General features: G+C 40.6%; 1 protein-coding gene across 2 annotated transcripts in view; it reads right to left on the bottom strand.

The window, feature by feature from the left end:
- Positions 1-12,625, bottom strand: part of camk1db (calcium/calmodulin-dependent protein kinase 1Db) — a 34,428-nt gene extending 21,803 nt beyond the window's left edge. Inside the window, exons 1-2 of one of the 2 annotated variants that reach the window (XM_074677961.1) lie at positions 12,533-12,625; positions 12,133-12,239 (exon numbers count right to left, since the gene is read on the bottom strand). Coding sequence is in view for 1 of the 2 variants with exons in the window: in XM_074677960.1 (XP_074534061.1) it covers positions 9,110-9,195 (86 nt within the window). In the remaining variant the exon portion in view is untranslated. Of the gene's footprint in view, positions 1-9,109; positions 9,839-12,132; positions 12,240-12,532 lie in introns of those variants that run through there. The other variant, XM_074677960.1, reaches the window with a different exon arrangement.
- Positions 12,626-13,159: the final 534 nt, after the last annotated feature.

The following is a 13,159-nucleotide window of genomic DNA, read 5'->3' as shown; positions in this document are numbered from 1 at the left end:
TATCTGCTAAAGCCATGCATATGGTGATGCCTCTTCCCACATGCTGTATTTGCACATACAAACGCTACATGCAGTTTATCACACATGTATAAAAACATACAAAAGGTGCAGCAGCATATGCATAAAATTACAGATGGAGCAGAGAAGAGGAGCTGGAGAAAATGTATCTATTTCCATTTTGGTTACTGGTTACTCTGGTTATTTTTGTTGTTTTTCATATGATTGCAGTTTGAATATCTCTGAGCTGTTGATCAAACAAAGAAAATGACAAATCCCCTGTACAAGAAAAAAAGGCATTCTTCGTCACTTTTCCATGACAGAGGAAATAACCAGCAATCTAATCAATCATAAAAATGATGTTTGACTGTAGCGCTCCTTGACTAAACAATCAATTGGCACACTTAATTAATGTTGTATTCTAGATATGATCTACATTCAGTGATGAGAGGAAGCCCTATCTAAATCCGAGCATTACTGAGGCTCATCTTGATCTATTACGCAAGTTAAATGTGATTGTATGGCTGCAAAATGTTCCTGACCCACTGTCACAGACTGTACAATCAAGCCAGCATGCTGACTCACCGGTTGAATAATAATAGTTGAAATTTAAATTCTTCCCAGAGACACAGAGCTCTCTCTTCACGGCTCTTGGATGACAGTGAGAGCTGTGTGCGTGTGTGTGTGTGTGTGTGTGTGTGCGTGACAATCTGGAGTCACACAGCACCACTACACTTACAGGGCAGTGAAGCCAAACGGGCTGACTAATGTGAGATGTGAATGTGGGCTGCTCTCTGTGCAAAAGCTGTGGCTGATGCTGCAGATGCAGAGTGAAGCGCCCGCATCAATCACAGGAAACTTTTTCTGCCTGCGACCTCGCCTGGTTGTTCGTAGGGATTATGAAATCCAGGGCGCTGTTAATGGAGGATTTTTTCTCGGTGGAGTGGGCGGAGGTGGAGGTGGGGGTCTCACCACTGATGCTGGCTTATTGACATTTACAGGTGGTGCATGGATCAAGGTTTGCTGAGTAATCACAATGAGTCATCTTGTGTAAGATGCATTACAGCGGCTCGTTACACAACATATGGGTAGGGAAAGTTGACAATTGATAATCCGCGAAGAGATACTGTCAAGGTTACCTGCTGTGTTCAAAGTCACCTTTCAATGGAGGCAATGACGACTTTAATAAGACAAGAAACAGATGGTCAGAGCTTGTTGCAGAAAACAATGATGTACACAGAATGTTATGTTCAAATGAATTCTTTTAAGATTAGAAAAATCTTTTTTTTTTCCTGAGGGGCAATTTGGTTTGCAACAGAGATCCATGCAGTCAATGCATCCATAAAAAGATAGCACAATAATATAAATACATACATATAAAACATAACTACTACGGGTATCACCATGGACAAAACACTAACAGTCCATAGTAAAACTAGAAAAGCACTTGGAGAGGGCGGACCTCGGCCAAGCATACTGTGATTGTCACGCAACACTTTAGTCCTACTTTAATGTTATACTCCCTTTCAGCAGACTGCCTGCTACAATTTGGCGTTAGATGCAGGTTTGTATGATAATTTGTTACCTGATAGTGTTGAAAATCATGATGACCCAGTACTTATTTCACATTCTGGGTCTTAGTATCCAGAGTATTGCCAGGATCTGAATCCCTCTACATCTGTCAGAAATTATTATTATATTACCGTATTATTTAATCATATCATTAAAATGAGCCTGTATTGTTTTGCAAAGCAATCAGACCAATTATCATGGAGTTATATACACATATGGTGAAAAAGGCCCTATCTCACAATGATAAAGAATCCTTTAAAAAAACTCTGGATCTAGACGCGGATCCAGATCACCTCCAAAACTTAGTCACTTCTTCCTTATCCCACTTTGAACATTTCCTGAATATTTCATCAAGATCCGTTCACAGACAAACCCCAAAAACATAACCTCCTTGGCGGAGGTAATTACGGAGGCGACAATACCTAAAGCTTATTTAAAAACCCAACAGCTGATCAAACAAACAAACTCAGGTATCCATTAGAATTTGACCTCCTCCAGAAGTCCTAACTCTGCATGCAGGGGGTGCTGAGGGTCCTCCAAGATGGCCTTTGCCTTTCGAGTGGCTCTTACTTGAAAGACTAACGTCAGAAATCAATAAAGCTTTGTTTGTAAACGATGTTATGTTTAACTATCTGAAGTACTGAACTGCTACATTCAGGACCAAAAAACATGCAAGTGTCAAGTGCTGCAATTCCTCAAATGTCCATCTGAGGCCAGCTCTACAGGTGGATCAAACTCTGTGGACACTTGTAATAAAGTGCTATGTAACGAAAAACGTATTGTGTCTGCATTAAGGACCAAAAACTGATTCAAAGTCAGTCAGTCAGTCAGTCAAAGACAACTCTTCAAGGGGAAATGTAATTCTGGCACTTACGTCAAGACCTGGGCCCATATGCATGACCAGGAATTAGCGATGAAAAGGGACCATTTGTACTAATAGTAAAAAAAAAATTGATCAGCAACTCTCCAACAGAGCATTTAGTTTAATTGTAGTAGACCCCACCATTACTAACGACAGGATAACCACACTTGTTAGGCTGTTTTAAAGACAGTGGATGTCATGCTTGTGCATTAGCATTAAAGACAAAACATGTGAAGAGAACAGATATATAGGAATCAAATAAAGCTTTTGGAAAAGTATGACAAGATATACAGCAAATTTAGATTAAGGAGACAAAAGTATGTAACTTGCTGACCCTTTACCAGACCATCTTGTCCAAACATGATCCCTTTAATTATCTGTGAATCTATCAGATGACATTTTCAGAATTTTGATCGAGTAGAAGTCAGACAACAATAAAATACCGACATAACGGTGCGCTATTTGGCCAAGCAGTTTAAGCATGTCCGATTTACAGAGGCTATCAACCTCATCACAGCAGTTGCTGGTTCAACTATAGATCTCAGCCATCTGCTCCGTTTCCTCCCCTGCTCTCTGTTCCCCACATTTCTTGTCTCTTCTTCTGTCTTATCCAATACAGGCAAAAATGCCCTAAAATACACAAATTAATAATACCCATACTATGACAACACGAGCATCAAAATGTGGGTTGTATGGAATAATTTTAAAGTTTTTTAACCAAATCAGCATCTAGAGGAACTAAAACTGTAACTGTTACCTACTAGAAATTGATTAAATTTATATCTCTTAACCAACTATTTTATCTACTGGTACTTTAAATACTAATTTATCACCACACCCATCAGCCTTCTCATCAGCTAGTTGAGTGCTCTCCTTATAAATCTGTTAAATGTTAAGGCATAAAAATAACCAGTATGATCGATTGACAGTTTGCTATAGTGTAAGTCATCTTAAATTACACCTTCCTTTGTGTAATCAATGAAACAACTCAAGTTTTCTTTGACTAACATTTTAGCCGTTTTTTTTAAACTTCATTTACCTGTTACGGACGCCCATCCCAGCTGTCACTGAGCAAGTGGACATGTCGTCAGTCACCAACAGAGCTGACATAAACCCACAGGCAGTTTACAGTCACTAGCTAAGCTAATGGGCTTGTTTAAGGACAGAGGAGGGAAGCTTACGAAGCAACCACAACTTGCAATCATTGGTCAAGAGTATTACTCTAACAGTAGATGAGTATTTACTTCCGTTCTTATTCGTCATTTCTGATATGAAACAAGGAGCTTTTGGGTTTGTGACCTTTTTGTTGTCCTGCTTATCAAACAATGGATTTCTGTCCTTCCAGCTTTGATCTTGTGTTACAGATTCAAATCTCTAAAAATATGATCAAAGCGTAATCCAGCAGCTTTTTTAGTCCCAGTCACTAAAACAACACAACAGCACACTGGACCTCAGGCCACTTTCCAGGAATATGCACTTAGTTATCAGCCCTCTGTTGATCAAACACACTGAGATGGTCAGCTACATGCCAATGAGCGCTAATACCACTCAAACAACACTAACAATAGAAAAATATGTATCTCTGAGGGGAAAAAGCCTGGCAGGAACCTGTCTGAGTCCACCGAGCAGCCAAACAGAGAGAAGCTGAATTATTTTAATGAGGGTGATTACCACCTCCTGTGCTTTGATACAAGGCAGACTGCTGCACTTCAGCTCTGTGAGAGCAGTGGGGACAGTAAACTATGGCTCTGTAGGCATTTACTGCAGTGAGGGGGAAATGAACACATGAATGCAGAGGAAATGACAACACATAAAATATACAGGGCCACATTCTGGCAAATTATGAGACTTGCTATTGTTCCAGCCAATGACAGAGTCTCTCAATGCTGGAGGACTGTGGTAGGTACTGGTCGTGTCTCCTTAGAGGGAGCAACTAAGGACTACCATCATCCTCGTTGCCTAGCTGCCATTTTTACTGCATCAAAGACCTGACTCGTCAATACACACAATGTGTGTTTAAGAAATGATCAATGCGTTGATGAAGCAGCATTCACTTTAAAGCATCTCGGACGAGTCACAACCATAGTCAGCTTAGCATTTGTGAAAGAGTTCTGTTTATTCATTAGTTAGGTATTCAGGAATGATGGTTTCATTCTTGGTTAACAAAAAAGAGGCTATGGATGACTAAAAAATGACCTGGATGAGTCAGCTGCAGCTAAACTGTGTTGGGCTGAGTGGGGCTCACCGAGGACAACTTTAGCACATTAATAACAAAAAGTAAAACCTGACAAAGCACTTAATGGGCGAGCAGATAGAGAGCATTATCACTGGAGAGCTTTATTGAAAAGGTCTCTTTAAAACTCACTTCCTGCTGAGAATTCAACAGAGGATGGATAGGTAGCCAATAGAGCATTTAGCATAAGCATTTTAATGGCTAAAGATGGATTAATTGAGAAGAACAAAAAATAAATAGAAAACACTGTTAATGGCTGATGTATTCTTAAGGAAGTGCCCATTACACATAGATACAGGCAATGATAACAGCAGACAGTTACTAGGTCGCTGGTTAGCATCTAGCATCAGCATTTAGCAGCCAAAGAGCTAAATATTTCTTCCAGGAGTTACCAGAGCTAAACACAGATCAAAGAGTGAAACCTAGTGACCAAAGGTAAAGTTACATTGCATAACTTTCAAATAATAAAGTACATGGCAATCCGGGCGCTAAACAGCTGGTAGATAGACTTTATAACTAGCTAGAATAGTGTAGCATCCAACATTAGCATTTGGCAGCTGGATATTTCCTTCAGGGGAAAGAAGAACTAAAAATACGACAAGGACACTTATTCATCAAAATGTCAATAACAAGAAAAAGATAGTGCTGAATTGTAATTGCTAAACAACCACATAAGTAACTTTTTTGAGAGCAATTTCACTTTATAAACAAAAACTATGATATTAGGACATCAACGGTTTTTATTTCTATTAGAGATTCAATCACTTGAGTACACTTTTAAGGTTTCCTGTCAAGAAGATTAAGAATTATTTGTGTCTGCTATGAAAGGGGATTAATGGCACTGAAAAAAATATATATTTTTAGACTTTTAAAGAAACAAATAAATACAAAAACTCAGCCAGCTGCATTTTTGGTTTCCAAGAATCCCAGGGAAGATGTCCGAATTATTTAATAAAAAGAAGAATTTTGATTTTTATGGTCATAATTTTCTGTTAAATAGTTCAGCAGGTTGGTTTTTTCATTTTTTTTATTTTTTGACTGGCCTTACCTTTAAAAGATCTCTTAATTAGCCCTTATTCCATTCTGTGCTAACTTCAATCTGTGCTGTAATTTCAATGCTAAATTAAGTATGCAGCACTCTAAGAGGCAGGAACATTGTAGTGCTCCATCCTCATTTGGCTGTAATGTGGTGGTGAACCAGAAACTATGCACGACAAACACCTCAGCACTTCCAGTGCGAGTAACAACTCTCCTTGCCTTGTGTATTTACAACACTGTCTCTTCTGGGATCTGGGAAAGCACTCGTGTGGTCAGGTTACTTAATTTGTTTCCACAGAGTATCAACAGCTTAAGGGTCTGAAATTAGCCGAGAGGCGAGTGGCAGTGAGGCAGGAGGACTTCAGTGGCGAAGATCTCATTAGTTCACGACAGCTAAAGCAAGGAAACATTGAGAGGATGTATGTCCAAAGAATTACTGTCACTGCTGCAGGAGTCTTCCCGAAAAACTATCAATATCTTATCAGGGATGACGTCTACAAAAGCACTACACACCCACAGAGACTGACCTCCAGCTGTTGTTTGAGCTTTTCTTTTAGTATTTCAATCTTGTCTCATACTTATATTGACAAATCTTTGTGTTTCAGGCAACCAAATATTAGTGTTTATATCACAAGAGATAAGCCAAAAATCTGCCTCACAAAATCAGTTTATCACAGAGGTGTGATTGTTGAGGTGTTCAGCCTTCTGAAATATGTGTCTATGCCAGTCACTTGAAGAGGTGGTATTATGCTTTTTCATATCTTAAAAACAAATGTTAGGTTAAATTGTTGGCTGTCAATACTAAATGTGGGTTTCAAAACTGTGAGGAGGACTTGTGTGGATAAGACTGTAGGCCTGCTCTTTTTACAAAGAGGAACACAACTTTGCTGCAAGGCAACAGTGGAGGAAGCTTCCAGAATGCTGGGTCAGCCTTAAAGAGGCAGTAGCGAAAACTGTGTTCATTTGGCAGCTGAAACGCAGGATTTCAAAGATGCAACTCTCAACATAATTAAATCTTTTTTTGAGCCATTAATAATGTCAAAATGGTACAACAAAGATATCAGAATGACATTATATAATTCGACCACATATAATTCTGCCTCTTTTTCACTGCAGTTAGTCTTTTGTGTGTCTGAGTATCCTTAGCTGATTCTGTGCACTAAAAGTAGCCCTATGGTCTTTGAGTGTTTCGCCTCACTGCAAACTCTATGCGTACTTAAAACACGACAGTAATGCTTGTTTTTATCATCTATGAATGTGCTCAATGAAGCTAGTGGCTGAGGACAAGCACAAAGTACTTGATACAAAGGCTTTAGTCAGCTTTGTGCTGTTCATTCTTGGCTATAAATGCAGGTTTTGAGGTTATGACTGGTGGCGGTTAAGCTAATTTTAATACTCTTGACTGCTTGATCTATACCAATGTGTCATGTTTTTAATTAAACAGTGTCTCAAATCCGGTGAATGCAAAGTTATGACAGTTTTAACATTCAATGAATTTTTAAAGGTGCCACTTTGCTCTAATGTGATGAGATTGGGTTCTAGCGTGACATGTTCAAGAGTAGAGCCTTAAAACTGTCCTGGCGTGTAGAGGTTGACGTCTGGGATGAATAACTTCTGTTTGGCAAAAGGACCTTCCAGAGGGATGATCCTGAATTGGGAAACCAAACAAGGGACCTTCAGTTGAGATGTGGTGGAGCAGCAGCAGGAAAATAAGGAGGAGGATAATCTACGTCTCCTCCTTCCACCAACAGTCTTTCCTCGCCTATCTCTAATCCTTGCACAAAGCTGCAGGGCTGCTGGGCTTTTCTGTCCCAGGTGGCCCGTTTTGAACCCTGCTGTGGGGCATCAAGGCACTCCCTGAATAACACACACACAGGAACTCGTAAATGGGACTTACTCAAAGTCAATCAGGACGAGTACACGCTGTTCGGCGTGCAGCAAAAGGGCCAAAGCAGCGACACGCTGGGACACACTGAGATGTGGGTGAGGGATATGAGTGTGTGTTCCTCCAACCTGGTCATTGTGTGGACAGTAAACCATGGTGAATCACTGGTGTTATTCAGAGGCTCTTCGCACATAAATGAAAGCCTCGGGGAAATCAGAGCTGCCTCCAGGTAGGAGCGTCTGACTGTTTGGAGCAACAGCTGAAGTGTTGAGTGAGCTTTATGAATCACCTGAGCTGTGAGACACTTTTATGATGCTGCTCCTCGGAAGAAGAAAAAAACAGGTTTGTGATCATGCAAAACAGCACTGTTCACAGGAAAGACAACCAAGAATAAATATGAAGTTACTCTAAATGAGATGGAATATACAACCACAAATCAAGAGTGTCCGTTTTCAGTAAAAGGCCGACGTCAGGCCCATTTTCCTACTCAGTTTGACGCCACTTCTTCTCCAAACAAGAAATAACGCTATCATATTTCCCCAGGGGGACTCCTTCCTGGACCCTTCCCAGAATTTCAACAATACAAACATCATCACATTAGATTCCTTGTAGTCAAGGGAGATCACAAATGTCCTCAGGGGATAGAGAGCTGAAGGAAATGAGAAATATGTTCTATTAAACGTGTCAGCAGGCAGTTGATCTAGAGATTGACTGCTTGTTTCTGTCGTAAAAGCTCAACCCGGCCATGACCGGGCCTCTTTTATCAGAGGGACTGAGCACTGTAACTTATTCAAAGACGAAAAAGACATGAAGTCAAGCAGGACTAACAGCAGGACCAAAATAAACTCTGGAATTTGTCTTCTCAGTGATCCAAGGGCAGGAGAATAACTCACACCAAAGTGGTCTGAAAAAACTGCACCCAACATGAGCAGATGAGCTCTCCTAAACTGTACAAACGGACTGTAAACCCAGACATAGTGTTTCTGAGCTCGAATCTGCTCTTCTGTTTGGAGAAAGAAAGTGGGAGAGATAGAGCACACGAACACAAAGTCAGATCACAGATGGTGCCTCAGTTTCAGGGCTCATTTTATCATTTGTGTATGCAAATAGGCCCTGCTGTCTTTGTCTGAGTTGTTGCACAAAGCGACCACAAATAACTGAGCGCCTGCACAAAGCTCTGTGAAGACTACAAGATGAGATGTGAGGGGAGATTTCCAAAGCACGCTGTTGCTGCAGCAGTTTCTGAATGAACTGATCAAACGACGCGTGTCTGACTTTACGCATAATTCTTTCAACTGGAGCGTTTTTTACGCGTCCTCGACGTTAAAACTGACGAGAAATATGTTTATATCTTGGAGAATCTCTTTTTTTAAAGGCCTTGTCTGTTTCTCTGTCACCCTTCAGAATTTCACGATGAATTCAGCAAATATTCAACAGCTGTCAGTTTGCTTTCGTTTCCGTTAAATCGCCTTATTGTCATTGCTAAGTGTCTACACACAAAGTTTGTTGTCTTGTTACTCACGTCCCAAGGACTTCCTTGAAGTCAAATATCATCTTGATATCATCGACATGCTTTTTCCAAGATCCATCGCCGTTTTCTTTCGCCATTTCGCACCAGGAGGTGGGGGAGGACAAGAAAGAGGAGGATACCGGAGGATCTTCGGCCAGACAAAACAAACACTACCAAAGAGGAGAAAAGTAGTGTACTTCTCTATTCCGACAAAGGCTTCCTGGCTCTCAGACTATCTTGCTTTCTCAGCCCCATGCATGCAGCCAGGAGGGGAGGTATGTCTGTCCTAGCCCAGGAGGTTATTTCACTAATCTGTTTGACGTAGCGGATCCTGAGTCTGAGCTTCCCCACTGTCCAGATCACCGTGACAGGGGAGACACAGGCTCTCCCTCCCTCCCGCTTCCTGCACTCTGTTTTCCCAGGCGGGGTTCAGTCCCAGGGAGGCGGCGAACGGTGAGCTCAGGTCGGGGCTGCTCGCTGGAGGATGACACCTGGCAGTCGCATACGAGCCGTGCTGCTGTGGCATCGAGTCACACCGCCCGCCCTGTGGTTGTTATAGCAATAGGAGGAGTGGGAGGTTGCTGCTCCCGCCTATCTATCTGACAGCGTGCACAATGAACCATTTAAGTGTTCGCATTGCACCAAATCACCGGTCCGGTGCAAACTTCACTGGACTGATCTATGTCAGGGTCTGGTCCCGGTGGTTAGAGTCACACTCAAACTATGTGGGGTCCTGTTTCAGCTTGTTGCACAAGCAGATTGTCTCATTTAAGTAATTTAAGAGCAGGGGCGTAGCTGGGTGAAGAGAAAGAGGGGGGCTGTGTAGGTGACCAGTGGCCCCCTTCCACCTTCTTTCTTTTTCTTTTTTCTCTTCTTTCAGTTTTTTTTTTTCCTTTTTTTTGTTCAAAGGCTTCTTGATGTCATACTGATTTATAATTCAAGGAAAATAGCCCCGAAACCTAGCCGTATATAACAAATTCAAGAGACCAAAAGTTAAAAGGTGTTTTTATTTACAGCTTTAACTTCTTAATGCATGAAAAGGGCACCTATATGTAGGGGTCCTAAAACATTAGAGGTTCAAGATTCAAGAAGCTTTATTGTCATATTAGCATATGTTTACACATGGCTAGCATGAATTTTCACCCTCAAGGCCCAGATAAACATCTAAGTATAAAAATATATAAAAATAGGATAAAGAAGAGATCTTAAGAGCACAATGTCCATTTTTTTTGCATTTTCTTTAATTCTGCTTGCTTTGTTCCACTCCACTCCACTAGGTGGCGGGAATGCATCTGTATAATGGTTTGAGAACTAAAAACACCATAAAAGCTAAAAATCCTTCCTCCTTTTCAGTTATTTTTCTCACTTTTGAAGACTAACAAGCAAGAAACAGTACAAATACAGTAGTTTATCTCTTAATATACACAAAAAATGAAAAACAAAATGATTCACATGGTAATCTAATTAAAGGCACAAAACACCTGAAAACTACCTTTAAATTAAAAAATCCCTCAGCATCTGGCTGCTTTTATTCCCATTAACTTAAAGGAGTTTCTAAAAGTTGAGGTCATAACTCAAACCTGCCTCTCTCCTGGTTTGATTAAGTTTAATGCTAACTTTCAGTAACTTGTCAGGCTTCTAATAAGCTGCTGTTTACTAAACGATTACTGTTGATCAGTTGACTGTCACTTTATAACTTGCTGGTGAACATATCGAGTATTTAGATCCTATATCAAGGTGGCCCTGAAGTTGATGGAGACCAAACCAGAGTAAAGTAGCATTTAGCTATTGGAATTAGTGTATAAACACCTGAATATAAAAATGTCTTTATGTCTGTTAAACGCTGAATAAAATGGATATCTACTCAAGAAAGGATAATCTTCCAAAGGTCTCCATCTTACAGCGCAATGTTTCTACAGCAGCAAAGACAAGACAAACTAGTAAAACTGGACAAACAGGGAATGCATAGGATGCTGAATAAGAGGTGTGGTTGTTGTGCACAAAATAATTTGTTTTGACAGACACTTCTGTTGGTAAAATATTGATAAATAAAGAATTATATCATCTTGAATCACAGGAGCTTCTTGTTCTTGAAAGATAATGTCACATCACTGACAAGAGGAGTGAACATGGGAGAGTTTTAATCTAGAAACTGACCACTTCCATCCATCCATCATATTTATTGCTTTTCTTTTTGAGGGTCACTGGGGGCTGGAGCCTTTCCAAGCTGTCATTGGGCACACGGCGGAGTACACTCTGAACGGATTAAAACTGACCACTTGATAGAGATAAATGCTCCCAATTTTACAAACTGCACCTTTAAATAAAAAACAGTTACAGGGTTGTCCAATGTGTCTTGAGGCGATGTCTTAATTACTGTTTACATCAAGTCAAGAAACACAATAGCACAGTCTTTTTAGAGTCATGTCTTCAAGTATTGGACAGCTCATTCTCCAAGGTTTGGCAGAAAAGCGATCTCACGAGTCTTCCAAGGAAATGCCCTCAGTAAACAGTTTTGCCCTGACTTAAAAGCTGCTATTTCCGTCGATGGATTTTCTGATAGTTGCGGTTCCTCCACCCATACATATTTTGGTTTGTCTGGATTCTGGCTCAGGCAGAGATAGATAACAATCTCACTCCTATCTTAATATTCAATCAGTACTTTCAGGAACCAGGAAGCTGCCATTTATGAGAGATGACAGCATTAGTCTGAGTGAATCTGTGAGCAGAAATCCTAAAGCCTCAGGCCAGACCAGGGATACCCTGTTCAAGAAGAGGTACTGCTTCTGACTGATTTTACAACTCAACATTCAATATGACAGTTTTAAGACAAGTTTGAGGAACGAATCCTTCACCACGGAGCCAAAAAATGACTCCCAATTAGAAAGTCTAAAAAGTGATTGAGAAGATAGTTCTTCAAAATACAACTGTAGTCATGTAATCCACAGCTCCCCACAATGTGTTTAAGACATACTAAGTGAATACTTTTAGCTCTTAGAACAAAGAAGTAAGACTTCAGAAATACTTGTACTCACCTTGAATTGCTGTTGCATTTGCATAAATATTTTGTGGCTCCAAAGGGAAATCATTTGCCCCCTAAAAGTCCTCTTGAGGTCACCACAGTTTGTGTCCAAAAGCAGAACTGTGGAAACAGCAAGAACCTCACTACTGACCTTTGGTTGATGCTAGAGAGCTTGGGTAACATTAGCAACTGCTAGCATAACAAACCTAACTCAACAGTTGTCAGTTAAGTTGTACTGAGGGTAATTTAGGCACTTGATCTGGACTATTTAATAAGTGTTAAAGAAATTGTCATTCCTCTCTACGTGGCAGGAGATCAAATTGTGACAAATTTCATTTGTTCTTTGTTCAAGACAACTTTTTAACGGATACAACACAGAGAGGTGAGCTTTTTTTATCAGCACAGTTACGTACCTCATGGTTTGAAACGTAACAACAAGCAAGGATTGTAGTAGCCCGCTATATGCAGCGCCCCTGGAAGCCTGGTCCTCCAACGTATCTGTAGGCTATGTTGGAGTTGTCAGTTTTCACACTTCGGTAGAGTCTGTATTTAGCATTACTCACAGCCCTGTGCTCTTAGACATGTCTGTAATGAGAAATGTTGGTTAATCCTGGTTAGCTATGTCTTGCCAATTAGCTACTAAACAGAGCTGACGTAACCTTACTCTTCATTTTATTGATGGACTCAAGTTTGAACAGACAACTGCAGAATAACTGCTGCATGTGGGTTGGAATGAACATCACTAACAGTTTAGCCCCTGTGTTTTAGCCTTTAGCTCAGGCTGTATCACTCTCCTGTTTAGCTTTCTTCAGCTTTTCTGTCCTTTTTCTGTCTGACAGTTAGGCCCCCTAGTCCTGCATCACTACAAAACTAATCCAATAAATCATTTCAGCAAGGAAAAAAACACGGGTCGCTCTTTCTCCTCGAAACAAAGTCAACCGGCGTGCCGTTGCCATAGAGACTTAAAAAAAAGAGCCGTAAACCAATCCGATCCTGCTAGACCCGATTGGGAAGCTAAGAAATAACCATTTTGAAACAAC

Source organism: Halichoeres trimaculatus, unplaced genomic scaffold (genome assembly GCF_033239565.1).
Source record: "Halichoeres trimaculatus isolate MK-OKI-2021-1 unplaced genomic scaffold, fHalTri1.1 fHalTri1_scaffold_10, whole genome shotgun sequence".
Lineage (NCBI taxonomy): Eukaryota > Metazoa > Chordata > Actinopteri > Labriformes > Labridae > Halichoeres > Halichoeres trimaculatus.
The sequence above is the reverse complement of the archived record's forward strand: the minus strand, read 5'-3'. Positions and strand labels throughout refer to the sequence as shown.